General features: G+C 40.3%; 2 protein-coding genes across 11 annotated transcripts in view; one reads left to right on the top strand and one right to left on the bottom strand.

The window, feature by feature from the left end:
* Positions 1 to 13,985, top strand: part of TPK1 (thiamin pyrophosphokinase 1) — a 300,163-nt gene extending 286,178 nt beyond the window's left edge. For 6 of the 7 annotated variants that reach the window (XM_032700141.1, XM_032700088.1, XM_032700132.1 and 3 more), the window contains one exon: positions 13,707 to 13,985. In XM_032700141.1, coding sequence (XP_032556032.1) covers positions 13,707 to 13,825 — 119 coding nt within the window. In that variant the 3' untranslated portion in view covers positions 13,826 to 13,985. Of the gene's footprint in view, positions 1 to 13,517; positions 13,561 to 13,706 lie in introns of all 7 variants that reach the window. The other variant, XM_032700105.1, reaches the window with a different exon arrangement.
* Positions 13,986 to 15,231: 1,246 nt separating this feature from the next.
* SEC61G (SEC61 translocon subunit gamma) lies at positions 15,232 to 18,462 on the bottom strand. Of its 4 annotated transcripts, none has more exons than XM_032700174.1 (4): positions 18,386 to 18,462; positions 17,569 to 17,668; positions 16,270 to 16,372; positions 15,232 to 15,424 (listed from the first exon to the last, which is right to left on the bottom strand). In XM_032700174.1, the coding sequence occupies exons 2-4, from the start codon at positions 17,660 to 17,662 to the stop codon at positions 15,415 to 15,417; spliced, it is 207 nt and encodes a 68-aa protein (XP_032556065.1). In that variant the 5' UTR covers positions 17,663 to 17,668; positions 18,386 to 18,462; the 3' UTR covers positions 15,232 to 15,414. The 4 variants fall into 4 exon arrangements, with proteins under 4 accessions (XP_032556065.1, XP_032556074.1, XP_032556082.1 ...); XM_032700183.1 differs by having other exon boundaries at positions 18,403 to 18,429; XM_032700191.1 differs by lacking the exon at positions 18,386 to 18,462 and adding an exon at positions 17,755 to 18,070.
* Between the last annotated feature and the right edge of the window lie 3,636 nt (positions 18,463 to 22,098).

Genomic DNA, 22,098 nt, shown 5'->3' with positions numbered 1-22,098 from the left:
TGTCTTCCACAAATTACAGGAGCTGTCTCAGTGTTGCGTTCGGCATCCCCTGACTTTTGAAGTCCACAATCCAAGAGAGGGAGCAGAACTTAACAGGAATGTTTACCTGTGGGCAACAGAGGTTAGCCAGCAAAGTGCATTTCACGAGTTTAGTGTGCTACAGCAAGGCAAGCTTTCCAAGGCATGCTTTTTCTACTGTTAAATCTTTGATAGTGTTCCTTCTCCCAAAACTACATATTTGAGGGACTTTTTCTGTTCTGAAGCATTGTTTTCAAGCCTCTCAGCCCATTTCCAGTATAGTTTGTGTGTGAGCCATCTGTAAGGCATTCTTTATGGCTGACTGATTTCAGGTATATTTGAGTAAGAGCTTCCTGCAGTATTCTGCCCTTCCTTAAAGATTCTGTGCTTTACTGGAGAATGCTAGAGCTAGTTATGGATATCCTTTCAGCACAGCATGCAGAGATTTATTTCCTTGGCAGCCAATAATATTAAAAGTCATATAACTACATTTTTGCTCACAGCTTTTAAACATGATGCTTTATTGCTCTTTTTTATGCTTATGTACCTGTAAACGAGCCCTTCAAAATCAGTATTGTTCAGGTTTCACTCTTGCACATGACATGACAAACCTCTCACCATGTCCTGACCTCATTGCTGAAAGGCTCCTCTATACCAGTCATGTACAAATCTTGCAAGGTTCTCCAGTTCTTCCTGTAAATGTTGGTGTTTAACTGCGTGTTTTCTAAACCCAACCCCCAGTAAGGTTTAAGCTCTTATCAGACTTTCCTCCTGGCTGATTTTGAGGATCACTGCAAAGTGCTTCCCTTGGTCTCATGAAGGCTGCCTTGTAGTGGGCATGCATGTGACATTATTTTGATGGTCTTGAAACAAACCTACCTGTTTCTAGAAGAGCAGTAGATATAACCGTTCAGAGATCACCAAGCTTCATGTTGGGTCCAAACCTTGCATGAGATACCTTTAGGTTTTGAGGGTTACCTTGGAGATATACTGACCTCTTCCATGTCACTGGGTGTCTTCTAGTGATATGTAACAATATCCTTCTAAAATTATGATAATAAGAGGAATATATGCCTGTACCCACATCTTCCAAGAGGTCAAATAGTGTTGTAGGGCTCACTTGCTTTTAGACTTCTGAATTTGGTTAAAGTGTCTACTCTAATTAAAATATCCCAGGATTAATCTCTGGATGTGTCAGTTCTTAGGTACTTCTGTTTACTTTGTAATCATATAGACATCAGAGGGTTTTTTTAATGTGGATGTTGTAGGACGTTTAGAATAGTACAGCATAGAAGAATTCAAATTAAACTATTATTGCTATGTCAAGTTTTTCCCATGAGCATTAGTCATAGATACATCCATCTTTTAATGCTCTGTGCAGCAGATGTTGAGACTACTGGTGGGAAACCTCATAGCAAGTTGTTAAAGAAATGGTTATAATTTGTAAATAATGCGTGCTTTATTATTGATCTGCCTTATTTGAAAGTAGAAATTCATGTTGCTGGGATTTTTTTTTCAATTTTAAGCAAACACACCTAGTTAAATTTTGAAACAAGATATGAAATAAACTTCTACATCTATTATTCTCCCCCCAGGATAAAGAAATACACAACCCTACTCATACCTTTTTTAACTGTACTTTTTTTTTTCTCGCACTTATGCCACACCTCTAAAATGTTGCATTAGTCTGCTGTAGATGGTGAGTTAATCAGATACCTTTTACAGTGCTATTTTTCTTCCTTCAGATGCTTTTAAGGAAGATGTGAATTTAAGAGGAATCTAAGCTGCTATCATTGTTTCTAGAACTAGCAGAAATGTTTTAATAGTAATTTTTAGCAAAGTTTGCTTTTCCTCTGAGATAATTTTGCTTTCACTAGAATTTTCCATATTTTCAAAATAAAAAAGTATTTCACATCTAGTGATTTTAAGCAGTGAAATACTTTATGTCAATGAAATTCTGCTAGGTATCACACATTTTGTGAAGTGACTACAAAACAAACAAAAAAAAATGGAAAATATTGACTACAACAAACGGCCAGGATGGGAAAAGCAATGTCAAATAAGATACAGTCATATTTCATAGAACAGTTCAGTTTGGAAAAGACCTTAAAGGACATTTAGTTTCAACCCCCCTGCCATAGACAGGGACACCTTCCACTAGACCAGGTTGCTCAAAGCCCCATCCAACCTGGCCTTGAACATTTCCACAGATGGGGCATCCACAACTTCTCTGGGAAACCTGTTCCAGCGTCTCACCACTTTGATTTTGAGTTCAAAATATAATTCAGAAAGGTAGCTTTCTTAACTGTTGATAGGAATGTTTCTCCTACAGTAATCCTCAGACACTGATAATTAGTGAGGAATTACAAATGTTTGAAGATGACAGTAATTTCAGGTAAGAGAGAGAACATTCCGGTCTATAAGCAGATCTACTTCATGGAAGCTCCCTGTAGTTTAAAAAAAGAAGCTGTTTGAGGAGGCACTTCCTTACTTGGCAATTGTAGCTATCATGTTCTTTCAACTCCAAGTCCTAGAAATTATTTGGTGTTGGCAGCAGACAAGCTGTAATGTAGTTGGCTTAGTCTTTTATTTTACATGTGACTACTGGATTTGTAGTTCCTTTTCCTTCCCACTTCTTGCAGTGTTAGGGTAGTTTATTGGTAGCTTAAAAGCCAGTGTCAAGTCCTCCATGCAGTAAAACTGAGAGCCTGCTGACATGTATCACTGTGCCATGGCATGACTGTTGCAATCCATCTTGACCAGTGTGTTTGAAAGTTGAACTACATATAATCAATTGCACTCTTAAAACTTTAATGTCTTTGGCTGCACCATGTAGCACTACATTAATTTAGTGGTGCAGTCAGTCTCTACGTTTGAGGTTCGAGAGCTTACCCCACCTGGCCTGGGCAGTGCCTGGCTCGGCACTGCATCATTAATGTAGAAGCCTTTCATCCCTCCCAGCCCAGGCACAAAGCATGGTATAGCCCTGCTGAGGCAGAGTTCCCTAAAGAAGAAGAACCAGGAGAAAATATTCCCCCAGCCACTGAATACTTTCAGGGCCTTGAAGTGCATGACATGTTTCTGAATGTAAAAGATGAATAGCTAAGCCAGTTTGCAAAGAGGGGAGGTGGGCAGGGCAAAAAAGGCTTTTCAGAGGACAGGAGGAGGAAGCACACCAACACGAAGAGCACTGCTCATATTGGAAATCATTGCTCAAAATCAATCAGATTTTTTCCAGAGTGCACAACTGGCTAATGGATTCTCAGTAGCTAGTTTTCCACTCGAATAAAGTCTTTGACAGTCGATGAGACTTAGGACTTGTCTTTAATGATGAATCTCCCCTTCTTCATTTTGGGGACAAACTTTATATAGAAGCTGTTTGTATTCAGCAGCATCGATAACAAACCTGAATCTTGCATCCTCCCAAAAAAATTGTAAAAGCAAACAGCCAGGAACTTTAAATGAGCCATGTGCAAGGACTTACTGATTCATATAGAAGGCAGATACCACTCCCGAGTCCTTTCTGGAGCAAAGGGTTCTATAGAGGGGTGAAGTGGCTTATACCAGCTAAAACAGGCTTTGCTGTGTCATAAGTTACATTTTTTTTTTGATTCTTTTGTTTTTAAATCAGACTTTGTAGCTTAGAAAGAAGGAAAATTGAAAGATACATTGAACAACACTTTTTCCAAAAAAAATCCTTTATTTTTTGGAGGACATGGAGAGCCATCTAATCCAACTGACTGCCTATGAACTACAAACAGTGTAGTTTTCAGTCTCCTATTGAATCTCATGTTCTGTCTCAGGGGTTGCAACACATAAACTTTGCTGGATTCCTGTGAGCGAGTTTGGAGGAGCTGCAGCTCCATGAATGTCAACAAATGTTTTAAGTTTATGATGCAAGGTTGAAGATAAATGGAATAGAATTAATAAGTATCAGTAATGGCTTTATAATTGAAATCATATAGACATTAGAGGTACATCGGATGTTAGTAACCATATTAATTATTTGTTAAGAGAAAGACAAAGTAATAAAATCAAAAATCAAAAAGCTTAGTTGTTCACATGCAGATCTAGGGGGACATTTTGTAACAGAAATAATTGCTTTTGTTTCATCCTCAGGGTGATACTATCTGTGTCTAATTGTTTTTTCTCAAGAAAGCAGAGCAATCTAAAATTCTAAGTAATGCACAGCAATTCTAGGGGTGAAAATAACCCCATTTTAGAAACCTCTTAACAGCATCCCACCCCAATGCAGTGAAAGGAAGCAGTGCTGCTAGGAAGGGTAAAGATAAATGGAATTACTTTTCTATTAGAAATGTAATAGACTTTATTAGTTAGTTACCTGTGCCTAGAATAGATCAGCTGTCAGGGAGAGCAAGTAGGTAAACATGTACCTTGTGAGCTGTCAGGAGCAGATCAGTGTGGGTTTTTTAAATAATAATTACCTGCTTCTAGAGAAATGTTTTAGACAAAAGCACAGCTGCTGTATTAATGGTGCCTTTTGTAAGTAAGGATGTTGTTTGTTCTCTTTATTTTTCCATGTAAATGTAATACCATATTTCCATAAAACTCTGTTAGGAAATGGTGCCTTTCTCTGTTAAAGCTAGCATAATAAAATTGTTTGTCAGGGATTTAATTTGATTGAAGTTGATTATTTGTAATAAAGTGCTAGTAGCTAAGAGGGGTTGGCAGCTTGCTTTCAAGACTGGTGATAGCCCTCTGCAGGCCATGTTGCAAACAGCTGTCCTGGGATTCAATGTGGCAGGGCACATATCCTTCTTTGCACTCTGACCAGTGCTCGGAGTTGAAGGCAATTGTTCACTTCCTTGTGGTCAGAGGAACTTTTTGAGCACTAGGACTGGCATTCTATCTCATTGGGCAGCTTGACTGACATGAGGCCTTGGAGCAAGAAGCTCAGCAATTGGTGGTCATGAGAATCTGTGGTTCCTGGGGGGCCATCCAGGAGTCTGAACGGAGCAGCCATCGACTAGGTCAGTTCTGGTGCAGGGCTGGACTTGGAGGGGAAAGGTTTAAATATGCAATATACTGAACCCCTCTGTGAGGGCTCAACCATGGCTGGATGTCAAGTACTCACTAAAACTGCTCTATCACTCCTCTCCACAACTGGACAGGGGACAGAAAATATAGTGAAAGGTTCGTGACTTGAGACAAGGACAGGGAGAGATCACTTACTGATTCCCATCATCGGCAAAACTGAACTTGGGGATATTTAATGAATTTATTACCAAAAATATCAGAGCAGGATAATGAGAAGTAAAATAAACCTTAAAAACACCTTCCCCCCACCCCTCCCTCCTTCCCTGGGCTCTATCTCCCACCCCTCAGTGGCACAGGGAGACAGGGAATGGGGGTTATGGTTTGCTCAGCACACATTGTTCCTGACACTGCTCAGGGATAAGAGTCCTTCCCCTGCTCCAGCATGGGGTCCCTCCCACAGGAGACAATCCTCCAAAAACTTCTCTAACATGAGTCCATCTGACGGGTAACAGTTCTCCATGAACTGCTCTAATGTGGGTCCCTTTCCATGGGGTGCAGTCCTTCAGGCAAGCCTTCTCCAGCCTGGGTCCTCCACAGGGTCACCAGTCCTACCAGGAGACCTGTTCCAGTGTGGATTCCTCTCTCCCCAGATCCACAGGTCCCTGCTGAGAGCCCATTCCAGCACAGGCTTCCCATGGGTTCACAACCTTCTTTCAGGCATCCACTGCTCCAGCATGGGTCTCCTTCATGGGCTGCAGGTGGATATCTGCACTCCTGTTGATCTCCATGGACTGCAGGGGCACAGCTGCCTCACCATGGTCTGCACCACGGGCTGCAGGGGAACCTCAGCTCTGGCACCTGGAGCACCTCCTCCCCCTCCTTCTGTACTGACCTTGGTGTCTGCAGAGTTGTTCCTCTCACATATTCTCACTCCCCTCTGGCCACAGTTACATCTGCACAATAACTTTTTTTTCCCTTCTTAAATGCATTATTACTTAGGCATTACCACCATTCTTGATTGGCTCAGCCTTGGCCAGTGGCAGGTCTGTCTCAGACCTGGCTGGCGTTGGCTCTGCTGGACATGGAGGAAGCTTCCAGCTTCTCACAGAAGCCCCCCTGCTACCAAACCCAATACACCCTCCTAGAGTTCAGAAGATCTACTTTGATCTTTGCTGTTGTAACTTTGCACGTTGTGCGCATCCACATTTGCTCTGCTACAAATACTGGTTCCAGCCCACTGCTGTGTGGCTGCTCTGCTGCCTGCCCCTACAAAACATGGCAGAAACTGGAGTTAAGGGCTGAGCCTTTACAGAGCTTTGTCAAATCATATTTAATTTTATTTTGGCACTGAAGCCCAGTGACAAAGCAACGTGTGCAGCAGAACAAGACTCTGGATATGGTCCTGAGCTAGTGCTGGCAGCACTGGAGAAGATAGCCTGCTTAAATTTGGGTTTCAGGGCAGGTTAGGGACTGGCTTTAGATCAACTCCCTTAGGAAAATCATATCCCCATCGCAGAGAAGGAGAGCAGAGAAGTGCTAAATTTCTTAGGAGAGTTGATGCTGGGGGCTCTTCCTACACACTGGTAGGCGGTGTTAAGAGGTTGGCCAAGACTGTTGTGCAGTATTTATGGCATTGCTGCAGTTCTCCTCCACAGAGAGGATGAGCGAAATCCCCATTTAACCCAAGCTGTGTAGGTATTTACCGAGCAGATATCCACATATCAATATTGCAGCTACAGGCCCGGTTTGATTGTTACAGGAATAATCATTGTATCTGCACATTTTTGCAAATGATGGGAACAATGGTATGCATACAGAAGCTGAAAGACTTGTATTACGAATGTGTTTTAAAATCCTCTTTTACTGCCTCTTCTTGTGAATATATTAATCTAAATGTGACAGGATTTATCAGGATTCCAAAGAATAGAAGAGAAAAATAATTAACATTGTGTTCTAGTTAACTAATATCGTACTTTAAAACACACTGAAGGATAGATAGGGGTTTTTTTCATCATTATATATAGTGCTGGAAAATTACTGTAGCTAGAGGCAAGTTCTTGACCATGGTCAGTCCTGGAGCTGGTTGTGCTGAAAAGCTTTCTGGTGCCAAGTTATTCAAAGCCTGACTACATGGACATAGTCACCTAGCCCTGAGATTTGGATCAGGAAAAGATTCCTTCTCCTTCCTCTTCCCCCATCTCTCTTCCCTGTCTCCAACAACCCAGTCATGAGGAATGTAGGGAGAATTTCACTCCTTTCTGCAGCACTGTGTGTGGTCAATTGCTAGGATCATTTGGATTTCTCTAACAAATTCAGTAGATTTCACTGCTGCATCGTATCAACTTGGCAGCATGGCAGCTTTCAAAATAGCAAGTATTTTTAGGTTCTTTGCTGTCATGTCAAACCAGAGCTTCAGACCAAAATGCCGTGACAGAACACCATTGTTTTAAGCTAATCTCAGGTTTCAGTATTGCACGAGATTGCCATCCTCAGCTTTGTGTGACTAAGTAATGTCTCTAAAGCCTAACAGCATAATAGGATGATGTGTGTAAGGAGGTGTCTTATGGACAAGTTAGAAGTAAGACAATTCATTAGCTGATGCATCTCAGTATTACTCTTGCCCTTTTTCTCATGAGAATAGTGTTCTTTATCTCACAACACAAAGTAGAGACAGACCAAAATAGCAACAAGTTATTTTGTCTACCTTATATGCAAAATCTCTGCAGCAGCAACTGTCAAACTGAAGCTACATTTTATTTCTGCAGCTGTTTCTTCAGTGCTCTAACATTATTATTAATAGTACCTGTCACCTCTACAGCCCCTAAGAGTTGTAAGTAGTTTGATAAACATTATACAAACTTACAAACATTATACAAATGGAAAGCATTAAAAATAAGTAAACACCCTACTTCTTACTGGCTAAACTCAACTCTTACAGTTACTTCATAGCCTGGCTTTCCCTTTAGCATAGTGAAAGTCTTCCAGACAGCTATTTCTCTGACTTACTGTTTTTCCTAAATCACTTCTACTATTGTAGTATTGGTACAGCTTTATCATATCTCGTCTGGAAAGACACTACTGAAAACAGTATATACCATTTCCTTGTCTTACTTTCCAGGTCACTTTAACTAAGTTAAGAGGCCAAAGTGATCCTGAACAAACACTGAAGCACATCTTGTTAGTAGTGCTAAAACGCTGCTAATAGCTGGAGAAACTCCCTGCAGTTAATGATTCTTTTTGGTCTTGGTGAAGCAGTAGAAGCAGCAGAGACCTAAATGTAGAAAGCACTCTGATTCTTAGCATCATTTTTATCAGCTTATCATTTTAAATTGCCACCAAGCAGGTGATGTGACAGGAAGAGTTAGAGCAGTTGTTACAGTACCACCGTGATTACAAAGCTGGAAAAAAATGTGTGCTGGAAATAAATTTGAAAACTTCTGACATCCATTTGCATTTCTGAAGGCTCACCCAACATGGTTGGTTTCTATCCAGGGTAGAACACACAGTCCTGTTAACATATTTTTCTTTCTTTTTAAATGAAATTTTGAAGCCTTGACAGCCAGTGCTTTTGTTGTCACCTCCTGAATTCCCACCGATGTGAGGCCAAGCAGCCTGTGCTGCAGAGCCCCTGCCAAGAGTCTTTGCCAGCATCTGAACCGGTGGAATAGCCACCTGGCCCTGCCTGCTGGACCCCCTTCACCCCATATCCTCTCAATGCTTTCATAAGCCTGCTTGTATGAATACACTGAGATTGCAAAACCCTTGTTTTGTGCTACAAAGCCAGGTACCAAAAGCTACAATAGTTATAAAAATTGCCCAATGCAATTTTCTGCTTATTCAAAACTCCCCTTGGCCCTGAGGGGATCAGCGCAGTAACAGGCTAGCCTGTTCCCTCCCAGCAGACTCAACAAGCCTTTATGGTACTTCTGTTGCATCAATATTGAAAATAGTCCATGTTTTATTGTAAATTACTGTTATTTGCAACTTCCAGTTTTGCAGTTCCCACTGCACAGAGATCAAGGACCCAATTTTTCCTTTGTATCCATCAGTGTAAATCAAGATTAACTCCAGTAAAGTCAGTCTAAACCACAAGTGTAAAACTAGGAGGAATGAAAGGAAAATCAGTCCACAAACTACTTGGGTTCTTTTATTTTTAAATAGCAAAATTAATGTTGCTGTTCTGCAGACACAGGGTGACCTGCAAAGTACTATCTCATGCATTACTAATGTATCTCCATTTAAATGCAGATTTTTGCTCCTAACACAGAACTTCAGGGAAATCCTCTCCAGATAAACTGTAACAGGATACCAAATGGTGATTCAATATTTCACTTTAGCTTGTGTTTCAGCTTATTGATCTTTATTTTCTAACATTTTGATGAAGCATTTGCCTAGGGGGAAGAGGATTACGTTCACTGAAATATGGCTTTTAATTAATAATTAATTATTTTAATATTCCAAACATCTATGCCAGAATTGGTAATCTGCTTGTATTCCTTTCCTTGTTTCTATTTTCTGTGGTGGAAACCAGCAAGGTGTGACTTTACATATTTCAGGAAGTAATTGAAACACCTAGCTGAGAAAAGGAAGCATAGTATAAGTATCACAGTATTATGCTTATCATGATATTGTTTTGTTCTAAGTCATTTGTGGTAACAATGATAAGAACTTGACATGATTTGCTTTTGCTATAATGACAAGTTTATGATGAAGTTTTTCTCTGAATATGCCTCCCTCAAGCCCTGTGTGTGTGTATATATATATATATATATACACATATATATATCCTAAATAGTACAATGAAGTTATAGAAATAATGTTTATAAATCTACTAGATCATGAATAGAATTATTAAGAGAGATTACCTGATAATGAGAGTTAGTGTTTCTGCAGCACCCAATATGATGACTCCCAATCTATTTATAATTAGTCCACACTATTTCTCAGTTTCCAGGCTGAAAGCTGGCAGCACAAAGATTGCAAGCAAGGCTTAGGAATCATTTATGGTACCATCAACTCAAAAATAACTCCTAACTGTGGTAGAGGTATAAATATGATGAGATTTTGAAATAAATTTTCAGGTTTGGGGTTTTTGTTTGATTGTATATCTTGACTACATATAGGGTGCATTTTGTTAACATTTCCAAATGTTGTTCTTGCAACCTTAAGTCATCAGTTCTTAAACTGAGATTAACATTGTCCACATGGCACTCTTAGATTTGCATATTTTAAAAAAAATCAAAATATGAGCAATAAAATCGTAGAAATTGGCAGTCTCAGGGTTAATTTTCCTCTTTAGTCATATAACTTGGTCAGCAAAAGACACGTCTAAGAAATAGTGATCTTTGTGATTATGCTCCTTTGGGAAGGTTACCTACATGCCTTCAAATTTCTTCTCTAAATTATTTCTAACATTCTCAAACACTGGCAGATTCAAACACCTGATAAACAAAACAAAAACTGCTAGAAAAACATTCCTCCACTACCTCATCAAAATAAGTCCTCTCTATGCCCATGTTTTGGTCTAAATTAATGGTATGTTGCAATCTATCAGAAAGTCCTTACTGATAAGAACATAGGGCACACCACAAAAAGCTGTCTCTGGTTGTGTTGGGTTGTTGGGGTTTTTTTCCCCCAAAAAATAAAGGCAGGAACAGCATTTGCTTTTAGTATTGAAGTCTATGCTGGACTGGTGGAGAGTAATGTGAAACACTATATAGCTACAATGGAGGAGCTGGGTAGAGTATTTTTCTCATCAACAGTCTATTATCAGTAAACACAGTCTGAATGGAACCAAAGCACTAAGCAAAACTTCTCACAGTGCTGGAAGTTGGGGGGGGGGGGGGGTTGTTTTTAATAAATCACTTATGGGTTTATCCAAATCAGTTCTTAAGAGTTCTCATGAAAAACGAGAGAAGAAAATTTTCAGTGATCCAAAATAAGATTTCTTTTAGTTAGAAAATTCTAGAATTCCCAGGTTTTTGAGATTTAGATAATTTTTTAAATCAAAATGTGAAATCCTTTATTAAAATTGGGTTTGCTACCCAGCAAAACTATAAATGCTAAATATTAGAAAACAAAAAATTGGTTTTCTTTGGAATGCATTTCATGAGAAATAATCTCAAGAGCAAGAATGGGTGTTGTAATAGGGTTTTTTTTCCCAAGGTATAAGCTCTTGCTAGGGCTTAACAAATATAACTGAAATTCATCTAAAAAAAGGAATGGATCAGGTATGAACTGATAAAACTTCCCACTTCTTTGACCTTGTAAACTTCACATCAAAATGCATGACACAGCAGGATGTTTGCCTAGCAGCAGTATGTATGTACATCCTCTTTATTTCCTTTACTGGCTCAAACCTAGTTCTTCACATTAATTACTGTTCATTTACTGAATGGAAAGCATGCATTTTTAATTATGTTAGTAGAAATGTTGGCTGGTTGTGAAACCAAGTGCTTGGAGTTGGTCCATTTGACCCACGTGAATCAGCAGTACTGTTTTATAGTTTTTGCATTTTTTCACTTCAGCATTTCAAACTGTGATCCTTGTGAGAAGAAAACCTGATAAAGATAAAAGGCTCCATCTAGCGGGCAAGAATTTTCTATTTAAAGAAAAAAAATGCTCTCATTTTCACTTAATTTTATGCATGAAGAAATACAGCTTTAGATTTTGTTTCATTAAGCTGCCATGTTGTTAATTCTTGCCTTCTACAGAGCCATTATTTCATATGCAAAGCTGTGAAACATTAAGTATTATTCTGACTCTTGAGCAAGAAGCAATAAATGATACTAAATGAGTGGGTTTATACAGCAGTTGATCCACAAGGTTCTTCCTCCCCACCCCCTTCAATCTTCAATATATAGTAACCAAATATGGGTAATTTGTGTGTCAATAATTATTTTAAACTATTTACGGTTCTTTCCTACTTAAAACTGACTGGCAGCACTCATAACTTGATTTGACTTAACACTATTTTAGGAGTATTTTTACGCAGGGAACTCTACCCATGTGTTACCTCATCATTAAATTACTTTTTTACCTGTAAACAGTGAAATCTGGGTTCTCTGGCAATGCAGTTCCAGGGCATCAACTTCTGGCAAGACCCCAGTGGCCTCTGCTGTGTGTCTTCCAAAGGCAAACACCAGAACTCATTGATCCTGGCATTTGTCTAGAAGCCTCCCCAGTGCTGTTGTGTGTCCAAAAGCACCCTGATAGAATGTAGCACTTTTATTTTAGGCACGCAGTTGATCAAATACAGTGGTACTTTTCTTTGCTGAATTTCTGCACTGCATTGCAGTTATGCTCCCAGCTCCTGAGAAATTCAAATGGCAAGACTCTTCCATTTGCAGTAGTACTGAAACTTGGGAATTACTCTTGTTCCAACACAGCTAGCAGCTAAAACCTTCTCTTCAGTTCATTTCATTTCAAGCTAATAACAAGCGTAGGAGTAGCAATAAGTAGCAGCAAGCACAGATTTGGCAGAAGAGATGCTGAACCACATGTCCTGGCTTTTGTCAGACTGTCCTTTATTTTAAAGCCATACAGCCTGGCAAGATCCATTCCTCCTGTGCAGCTTCCAACAACAGATAGTGTAACATGCATTGTGATCATGCACTACACCCAAGTGTACTACAGCCTGTGTTGATATTCAACATAGGAAAATGTGTCTCCTGCACAAATCACAAAATAGAGTTTACTAAGTTGCTCTGCACACCTTTCGATCACCGGGAGATCTCAATTTGCAGTGGGTCACTCAATAGCAAACCCAGAGGATTTTTCCTTCAGTATTAATGCACAATTTGGCAGTTCTGTTAGGCCACACAGACTTGCTGATCTTCCTGAATAATTCTCCTCAGTGCAGCTCTCCATGTACCCTCCATGGAAATCTATCTCTGTGCTGCCAGTGAGTAAGAGCTGTCATTTGGCTTGTTTTACAGGCTAAAGCAAAGAAGACTGAGAGTTCTTACTCTGAACCTTTCTACAAGCAAGGACTAACAGAACTGACTAATTGTGGAGTACCATTGCAGAAGTTGATATGTTTGCAAAATGCAAGCAATGCTATCTCAGAAAGGGAAGAAATTAAAGACAAAAACTGCACGTTTTGGTATTGTTAAGAGTAATGCCATCTGGTTTCTAATGTACACAGACACCTACCTCACTAGGCATGCAATAGAAGAAAACATGCAAGTCACTTGATTCAAAGTTCTTAAATAATACCCCTTTTAACTGCTAGCCTTTGCTCTAGAACTGTTCATGTTTTAAAAGATTATTGGTTTGTTGCTGAGCTAAAGCAAATCCCGAATTTGGAAGTAAAATAAGATCATCTGCCTTGTCTTATTTTAAATACCTTTTCTAGCACTGGTACTTGAGCTGATGCTAATGAAGTACAAATTTCCAGATGTGAAACTCTGGGGAATATCTGACATACTGCTTTTGTAATAATCTGCTATAAAACCAAAATGTTAATTTGGGGATTAAGTATTAATTTATTCCCACTACAGGTCATCAAAAAGCTTCACTGAAGCCTTCTAATTAACATTTAACGTAGGTATTTTAATTATGTTTATCTGGGTTAGATTTATTCCGCAATTTTTTCGTTCTTTGTGGGAGCAGCTATCTTTTGAAACAAATGCACTGATGTGCCTTTATTGTTGAAGAGTAACACTAAGTCTCTTAATTCTTTTTCACAGCTAACCAGGTGCTGAAGTTTGGAACACTCGTCAGTACTTCCAACACCTATGATGGCTCTGGGATTGTGACTATCGAGACAGACAAACCTTTGCTGTGGACAATGGCTATCAAAAGATAAGATCAGCTACAGCTGCCTTTTCTGATCCAACACAACGCCAATTACTGCAAAATTTCACTGAATTAAGACAGTAAAGCTGTTCCAAAAAATATAAGCAGGCACTGATTTTATGTATCGAATGGAAAACAAGTCTGAAATAAAAGTTACTTGAGATCCAATCGAAATTACTTGCAGAGAGTCCTTCATTCTGGTACCTCACACCTCCTAACCATTAGACACATGAGCAGCCACCCACTACAGTCACAAACAAAAATGAATGTAAAGAAACTGCTACTGCTTATCTGGTTAGTCCAGACTACTTTTGCAAAGTATTTTATTGCAATACTGAACTGGTTTTCCCCTTTTGCCAAAAGAAAATACAGTACCCAGTTGCACATAGTGTAACTGTATTACAAGGTTAACTAGGACTAGTTAATCTCATTTTTCTGTCCTGGTTTGTAACATATGTAGCTGCTGGTGAAGGTTTCTCAAGAAGAATAATAGTTTAACTTTTCTACTTAGGAAACAAGTTTGTGTACTGAAAAAGCTTCAGTTTTCCTGTAATATCAATATCAGATTTCTAAGTATTAAGTGCTTTTAAAATCTGTGATAGAAGTACCATTGTAGCTTCTGCAAATACTAAATGCTTACAGTAAGCTTTCTGGAGTGAAATAAATTTCTTAATCTCAATCTGAGGAGGAATAGCATTGCACCTACTAGAGTTTTTGCAGGCTTAGTTCTTAAAATCAAAATGTTCACTCATTTAATAATGAAAACTTCCAGATCAACATGCAGAACCCTTTATAATTCTGTGTGCAGAAGAGTATCCAAAATGCTTGTATATCCTATCCAAGTGTGAGGAAGTTGCAGATTTGCAGAAGGACTGCTTAGCAGCTCTGACAACTAAATTATCCTCAAGTGGTACATCTCAGTAACCAACTAAGTTTGGCTTTTTTAATTCTGCCATCAGAATAAGGACTGGCCATGCAAGTTCTTCATTTGATGGAGGATTTTTCCAGTCAAGTACATAATATAACCTAGCAGGACTTCCAAATGCAGAAAGGAATTAGTGATAATGATGGTGATTCTAGAAATTAGTGACAAGAATTTCAGTTGATAAGACTTTTAAATTACCACCTGAAAGGATACAGGAATGCTGTTTTCTTGCTGTCTACTTTTGCTGGAACAATGCTGTTCCTATGCTTAATTTACCGCTTAGTAAACAGCTCCTGAAGAGAGGTCATACAGTTGTCATCCTTGGAGGCTTCCAATATCTGACTGGACAAAGCTTAAGCAATCTTGTCAAGAGTGCAACACTGACCCAGCGAGGAGCAGGACATTGGACTAGAGACCTCCCAAGCTTCCTTCCTACCTGAATGATTCTACTACCAGTTAAAAGATGTAACAAAACAAACAAAAGGCACTACTACTAAAAAAGAAAAAAATCCTGTAATATAGACAGGTATGATCACATACACTTTAAAAGAAAAATAAGGTGACAACAAGTGTTTGAAAACCCAAACTGAGCTTGTTTAATATCAAACAAATTAAAGCTGTGAAATCGTTGCAGCAGGTGTCACAACTGTCTTCTTCTTCTTCATGATGAATATTCAGCCACCTCTGTTGAGAGAACAAAGTATCAGTTTCAACTAATCAAGTGATCCCACCTGAAGACTAATTTATCCTCCCACCACTGCATTGCTAGGACAACCTTTACTACCATTGCAGCTTATCTCCTATTTTCAAACACTTCTCCTTGCCTACAGAACCACTCTTACACGTATAAGCAAGCCACACATCATGGTCGCAGAACAGTATTTAATCTCTTCCAGTGCTAGAAAGGGCATTACATCAGCTCTGAATAACAGGAGGAGTTTTAACTGGTAGTGTTAATGGGTCAGTACCATGGTGCCAGTCGATTTAAGGGTCAAGATTTTCCTGCTGCATCATTCCAAAAGGGATTTTACAGAATGCAGTTACACATAAACCAAAAAGTTTCAAACACATCTAGCAGTGAGTAAATGAAACAAGACCAATTTTGTTCTGTGCTCTGTCATCTTGCAGGACACCCACTCAGTTTTCTCTACCTTACCATCCATCTGTTTACTTTGGATACCCAAATTATAAACTGCAAATTGTGAGAGTATAAGATCCAAATAAAGTAAATGTTCTACGGTCAAACACACACTGAGGAACTGGAAATGAAAGCAGAATACTCAGAAAAAAAGTTTTGAAGCAGAATACTCAGAAAAAAAATGAAGATCTACAGATCTAATATTTTGCAGCATGCTAAATTAACAACCTACTTGCTGATTAAGTTCTTTGAATCAAGTAACTCCTGTTACATTACACTACTGTGAAATGCAGACACTAAAGCAACATGGATCCTGTAGAGCTCACTGACATCCTCTGTTTAAAAATGAACAGGTAAACATTTAGTGAAATTAAAGGTCATATTTACTTACACAATTATATTGTTGATTGGGATATGGATCAATTTGACAAAGAAACCAATAAATCCCATTATTGCAAAGCCTATTGCTGTTGCCATGGCAATCTTCTGGAACTCTGCAAAAACAAAACCAAAAAAATTTGTCTAGGAAGCCTCATGTACTGGCATATAGATGGGTACTGCAGTGACCACAGGAGAGGTATCTCTTTAGAGAATAATGTTAACACAGGTAATAGTTCTGGAAATAGTCACTGCAGTGACCCTGAGAAACACTTTTTCAGAAGACAGATGATAATTTTAAGAGAGAAGGTGCTACTTTCCACAAAGAATGGCCAATCACAATTTTTTTAAGTAGCAAAATCAGAAATATCCACAATCCATGACAATTCGTGGAACATTTTTTCCATTATCTTTCCTTTACAACCCTACAGGCCCTGAAAATAATCCCCAATACAGTATCAAAAATATAAAAGCTCCATTTATGTCTGTCACAGAAGGACAGCACCTTAAGTCCCCACAAAAATTGAGTACTTGTGATATTTTCAATTATTTTAAGACAGCAACCATGAAGTGGACTAAGAAGGTCAACAAACCTGCCAGTCTGACCATGGATGAAGTTCCCTACTGATCTCAAAAGATGCCAGTAAACTTAGAGTCATAGAATTGTTCATTCTTAGCACATAAATAAAGCATTGTAAATATTAACAGTAAGAATGACCAGTTGCATTCTGGTTACAGTTAAAGCTTCTCTCTAAGGCCTTTGAGAAAGTCCAAAACCTCTCTTCTATACTCCCAGCAACAAAATTCTTCCCATCCCAATCAGGCAGTGTCTGACAACTGTGGAGCACTGAATGGGCACTACAAAAAGCAATTCTGGCTCCATTGAAGTCTCCTAAAATAAAGTCTTTTCCACTAGAATTTCTCCCAATTTCACTGCAATCAGTCACATCTGACTGCTTCATTTGTCACTTCAAAGTGCACACAAGTTCTTTTCAGATCAGTTTACTTAATACATAAAAAGTATTGCTTGCCTGTCTCAAAATAGCTAATTTCAGCTACTTAGCCTGTTTCATAACCTGAGTTTTACTTCCACTCACACACCTACGTACGTACCAGAAAAGAACACATCCAAGTTTATTACATCCAGAACCATAAATCCATTACCATTTAGACAACTGCTCAAGTTTTAATCTCATACTGGCAGATGAGAAACATTCACAGCAAATTAATCAACAGAAGTGACATATGGAAAGACACGTGGTAAGATATAAGATGAAATAAAGTTTGTGTTCCAGTTTATTGTGTGCTTTACCTTTCCTGTCAGGCTTGGTGCATCTTTTAACAAGTCGTATGGAGTCTTTCACAAACTGACGGCTGGGTTCCACAAATTGCATTACCTGATCCATGATTACCTGCAAAGGTGAATGCATTTAGCATTGATGGTTCCACATACATATATTGTAAAACAGAATTTTCTGATTACAGAAATAGCAGTTACCTACGAAATTTGTAAAGACTTAACTTAAAATTTCATATTCCAACCTAAGTGGACTTTAAAAGACACTTCCACTTTGCAGAAAATGAAGAGACTGTATCAGCAAACAAACATTAGGGCCTACTTCTGACTGAAAAAAAAAAATAGGAAAAATTATGCCTTTCGGCACAGAAAACAACAGCTCTATCAGATTTCCCTCTCAGCTTATGTCCTACGCCGCGTTTCAGAAAACACCGCTGAAGATGTCCGAACAGGCAGAAGTCACCGGTTTCAAGAAGCGCCCCCAGCCCAAAGCTGCACCGGGGGAACGCTGTGGCCGCGTCTCGTTCTCACAGCACACAATGCCAGCACTGCCACCCCGCGCAGGACCCCAGCCTGGGGGGATCCGCTGGCATTAACTCACACGGACCCCCTGATATCCCGACAAGAGGCCGGACCCTCCCGCCTCTCCCAGCGCCTCCCCTCCCCCCAGCTGCGGCCAAGGCCGGCCCTGCCCGCCGCAGCTCCCCCGCCACCTCCGGCATCGGCCCCCGCGCCCTCCTGGGGCTCAGTGGCCCTGCTGCCCGACCCCTCGCGCCTGCCTCCCCGGGCGGGATCCACCGCGGGATCCCCCCTGGCCGCCCCTCTCCCTCACCGCCCGCGCCGCCGGACCAGGGACACGTCGCACAGAGTAGCGCAGGCGGGGCTGTGACGTCACCGCGCCGCGCGCGCGGCCGCGCCCCTTCCGGGGGGAGGGGGGCGGGTTTTGAGGGGCAAGAGGAGGATTTGGAGAGTGGGGAGTTGGTCGGAGTTTTGTTTTCTTTTGTTTTGGGTTTTTTTCTTCCGGTTTCCGGGACTCCTCTGAGGGTGCCTGACGATACATTTGCTTTCCGTGCGGTTGTAGCCTTGGGATCCAAGGGAAGAAAGTACCGATGTTGTTCTCCCAGGCAACAAGAGACAGGAGAGAGGACGTAGTCTTAAGCTGCACCGGGGAACGTTTAGGTTGGGCATTAGGGGGGATTTCTTCATAGAAAGAGTGGTTAGATATTGGAATGGGCTGCAAGTCACCGTCCCTGGAGGTGTTTAAGGAAAGGCTGGACGTGGCTTTTATCTCTGTGATCAGACTAAACTCACAATTCCAGCTGTGCTGCATGATGAGCCTTACTGTGAACCATCTCCAGAGTGGAATGGTTACCGTAGCACTAGATTCCTGCTGATTGGGAAAAAAAATTAACCTGAAACAAGAAGAAATGCGTGTGAAACACTTCATGACACAGACTTCTGGTTGGATTAGATTTTGATTTTTAAAAGCATTTGCTGAAATAAAGCTTCTCCTCCCCCCCCCAACCCCCCTCCCCCCCCCCCAATTTCTATTTGAAGTTGTTTTTCCTGGGGAAAAATGTTCTGGAGAATCATAGTGCAACTTGATTGGCTTAGCAATGTGGCTTTGTCATGAATTTGTACCATGGGTTTGCTATGGTGGGGTAGAGAAGGTATCAATTGTCCTGCCTCAGCTGTCTTTCACTCTAGCACAAACTCTTCCTGCCAAGCTGCGAGTTTGGACCTTAGCAGTTTATGGAAGAGGCAGAGTCCTGTTTTGTACACAGATAAGGTTTGCTAATCTTCCTTGAACTATTTTCCAACTTTCATCGTCTTTTTAGTGTCTTTGAAATAATACATTGTTACTTAGACTTGGTCTTCAGGGCAACTATGTTACTCTTCTGTATATATTTAAGAAGAGACGTGCATTTATCGAAGATATGAAAAGGTTTACGTCTCCCAGACATGTGTATTTTCCTTTCATTGAAAGCTAGACTGTTACTAGGGTGTTTTGTTTCTACTTCTTTATGGTTCTTGCAAGGTTGAGGAAGAAAGTGGTATGCTTGCACAGCTAAATTTTCATGGCAGTTTTGCAAGTCTACATTTACGGCAATATCTAATCAGTACATAACCATTTCCTCAACAGAGAAAAAAGACATTGTAATGCTGTATAATAATGGGCTAATGCTGATTTGCTTCTGAATATTGCATAAACTGGAGCCACACCAGGGAGCTTTTCATCCTATGTGTGCTCCAAGGATGAAAGAGTTGGTTTTATGATAGTTTTATTTTGCATATTTACACGTTTTGCTTTGTAGTTTGTTTGTCCTTTGGAGGACATGAAAGATAAATATCTGCTTTTAACTATGGGAACATTAGACTGTGATATGATATCCATCCCCCTGTATCTGGACACTTACACATGAACAGTGAGATCAGCCTCATCTGCAGCCTCTCCCGTTCCTTGCTGTCCGCCTGCCTGCAGGACATGGTGGGGTGGCAGGAGTCAGAGAGCTGACAGCAGCTGCAACAAGCATAGTTTGGGATCAGCTGGAGAGGAGAAAAGACACAGTCTTCAGTATGAGAAGAAGCTCAGCCTCTGCATATTAGGCATACATGCAATCCCCAAGGAGTGTGAGTAGAACAGAGAAATAGCTCTGTCTGAATGGGTCTCCAAGCTTCCCTGTTTCCCTCTGGGTAGAAACCCCATTTTCCCTACCCTGACTATGCTCCAGCCCCAGCCAAAGAGAAAGAGCAAAGCATCTGCTCCTGCTCAGGCTGCATGAGGCTAGTGCTGCCTGGCCTCAGCAGCTCCTCAGTGGCAGGGACAGTCCTCTTCTCTCTGCAAGCCAGAGCAGAGAGATCAGGAAGTCTAGGTTTTTTTGTTTTAAGGATTACTCCCCATATCTTAGAAAAAAGTACTTGTAGTGGTCCTGACAGGTTTCCTGTGCCTGCACAAAAAGTGATAGATTTTGTATATGAGGTCTTACTGAGCTATCTCCTTTACATCCCAACCCATCCCATGATGGACAGCAGGAACTGAGCTGCTCTCCTGCAGGAAGAGCCAGAGAGGTGAGTGGGTGGGCAGGAGACACAGCCAATTCTGTGCCCAGGATCTCTAAATGCCTGCCTTGTGGTAGGCCATGAGGCATTTGAACTGCAGAAGGCAAGGCAAAAGACCTGCTTCTTCCACGGTGGAGTTTTTGGGAGGGATGGACTGTTTTGAGCAAGAGTAGCCTTTAGGGACAGAATCCGACTTGCCTTCACAAATTGGAGAGGGAAATGGTTATCCTGAGAGACAGCAAAAGCAAAGAAAAAGACTAAGAAAACTAGGAAGGTGGCCACTTGGGGACTTTCATATGCAAGGAAGATAGGCCACTGCAGAGAGTGGGCATCTGTGTGCGCTCTGGGTGAGAAAACAGGTAGCTGAGAACAAAGACGCAGCAGCAGAGATTTCCAGCCCAAACAAGGGAGCAATGCAGAGAAGGAAGAGAGAGGAGAAAGCAAAGTAGTGATGTGGGAAAGGTGTTAGGGGACCTCCTTGTTGAACACTACTGCAAGTAGATTCCTTATCAGATTTTCAAAAGCAGCAGCATAGTAGCCCTATTCACTGAAGTTATGCTAACTCTCCATTGCCTGACAGTCGGTGTTTGTTGGATGACCAAATAACTATAAAATTCTGTCTTTAGAAATTGCTAAGATATATGGCACCTTTTATTTCTTAATTCTACATTCTAATAAATGTGTTTGATTAATTTATAACTTGAAAAACCATTGGACTATCTATATTCTTTTGGCATTTAAAAATTATTTTTAGTTTCATTCTCCTGAATGATCCAGAGACTCTGTTTGGGCTTGATAAGCACATCTGCATGATTTACGATGAGAAGAAAGATTATTTCCCTCTTCAGTAGCTGTACAGATGCAGAGTAAGAACATAAATGAGGAATTAATGTTAGGAAGGAAATGGTAGCTCAGATTTGGGGTTCAGAAGGAAATGATGAAGTGCTTGTGGTCCGTGTCTTTGGGTTAGCCTCATTAATTATGGAAATACCGCTACATCAGGCTTTAATGCCGTGGTTGTGAAAGTTGCTAGTCAGAAGCAGTCAACAAACTCTATCCTTTGATTTGTGCTGCTGTGATTCAGTGGAGATGAAATACGGGGATGAGAGAGAAGTGCTGTTAAAATAGATTTTTACCAGCGTTAGATTTATTGTATATAATTTTAAAGATGACCTTTTAAAAAAAGGCTGTGTTCAATTTTATTTGAAAGAGAGCACATGGGAGATTTGTGTCTGCGTAATGATAGATGCAAAATGAGAGAAACAAGGGCAGTATACTAAAATGGCATCACTAAATGATACTTCAGACTAAAAAAGGTCTGAAGGTAAGGTTTCTAGATAGCAAAAGCTATAGAGGAAAGTTAAGAGAGGAATAAGTGGTCCTCCATCAGCTCTTCAGGTCAGAGAGATAAAGAAAAATCAAATACTTACTAGTTGCTCTGATGCAATGCTTGTAATGGTTTGTTTCGTTTTAGTACAACTGATG

The sequence above is a fragment of the Chiroxiphia lanceolata genome, chromosome 1, assembly GCF_009829145.1.
Source record: "Chiroxiphia lanceolata isolate bChiLan1 chromosome 1, bChiLan1.pri, whole genome shotgun sequence".
Classification (NCBI taxonomy): domain Eukaryota; kingdom Metazoa; phylum Chordata; class Aves; order Passeriformes; family Pipridae; genus Chiroxiphia; species Chiroxiphia lanceolata.
The sequence above is the reverse complement of the archived record's forward strand: the minus strand, read 5'-3'. Positions and strand labels throughout refer to the sequence as shown.

Excerpts from the sequence above, each read along its gene's own strand:
- SEC61G (XM_032700165.1), bottom strand. The coding sequence starts at position 17,686 with ATGCATTCACCTTTGCAGGTAATCATGGATCAGGTAATGCAATTTGTG. Across the intron at positions 16,373-17,568 it reads CACCAAGCCTGACAGGAAAG|AGTTCCAGAAGATTGCCATG; the intron begins GTAAAGCACACA and ends TTGTTTTTGCAG.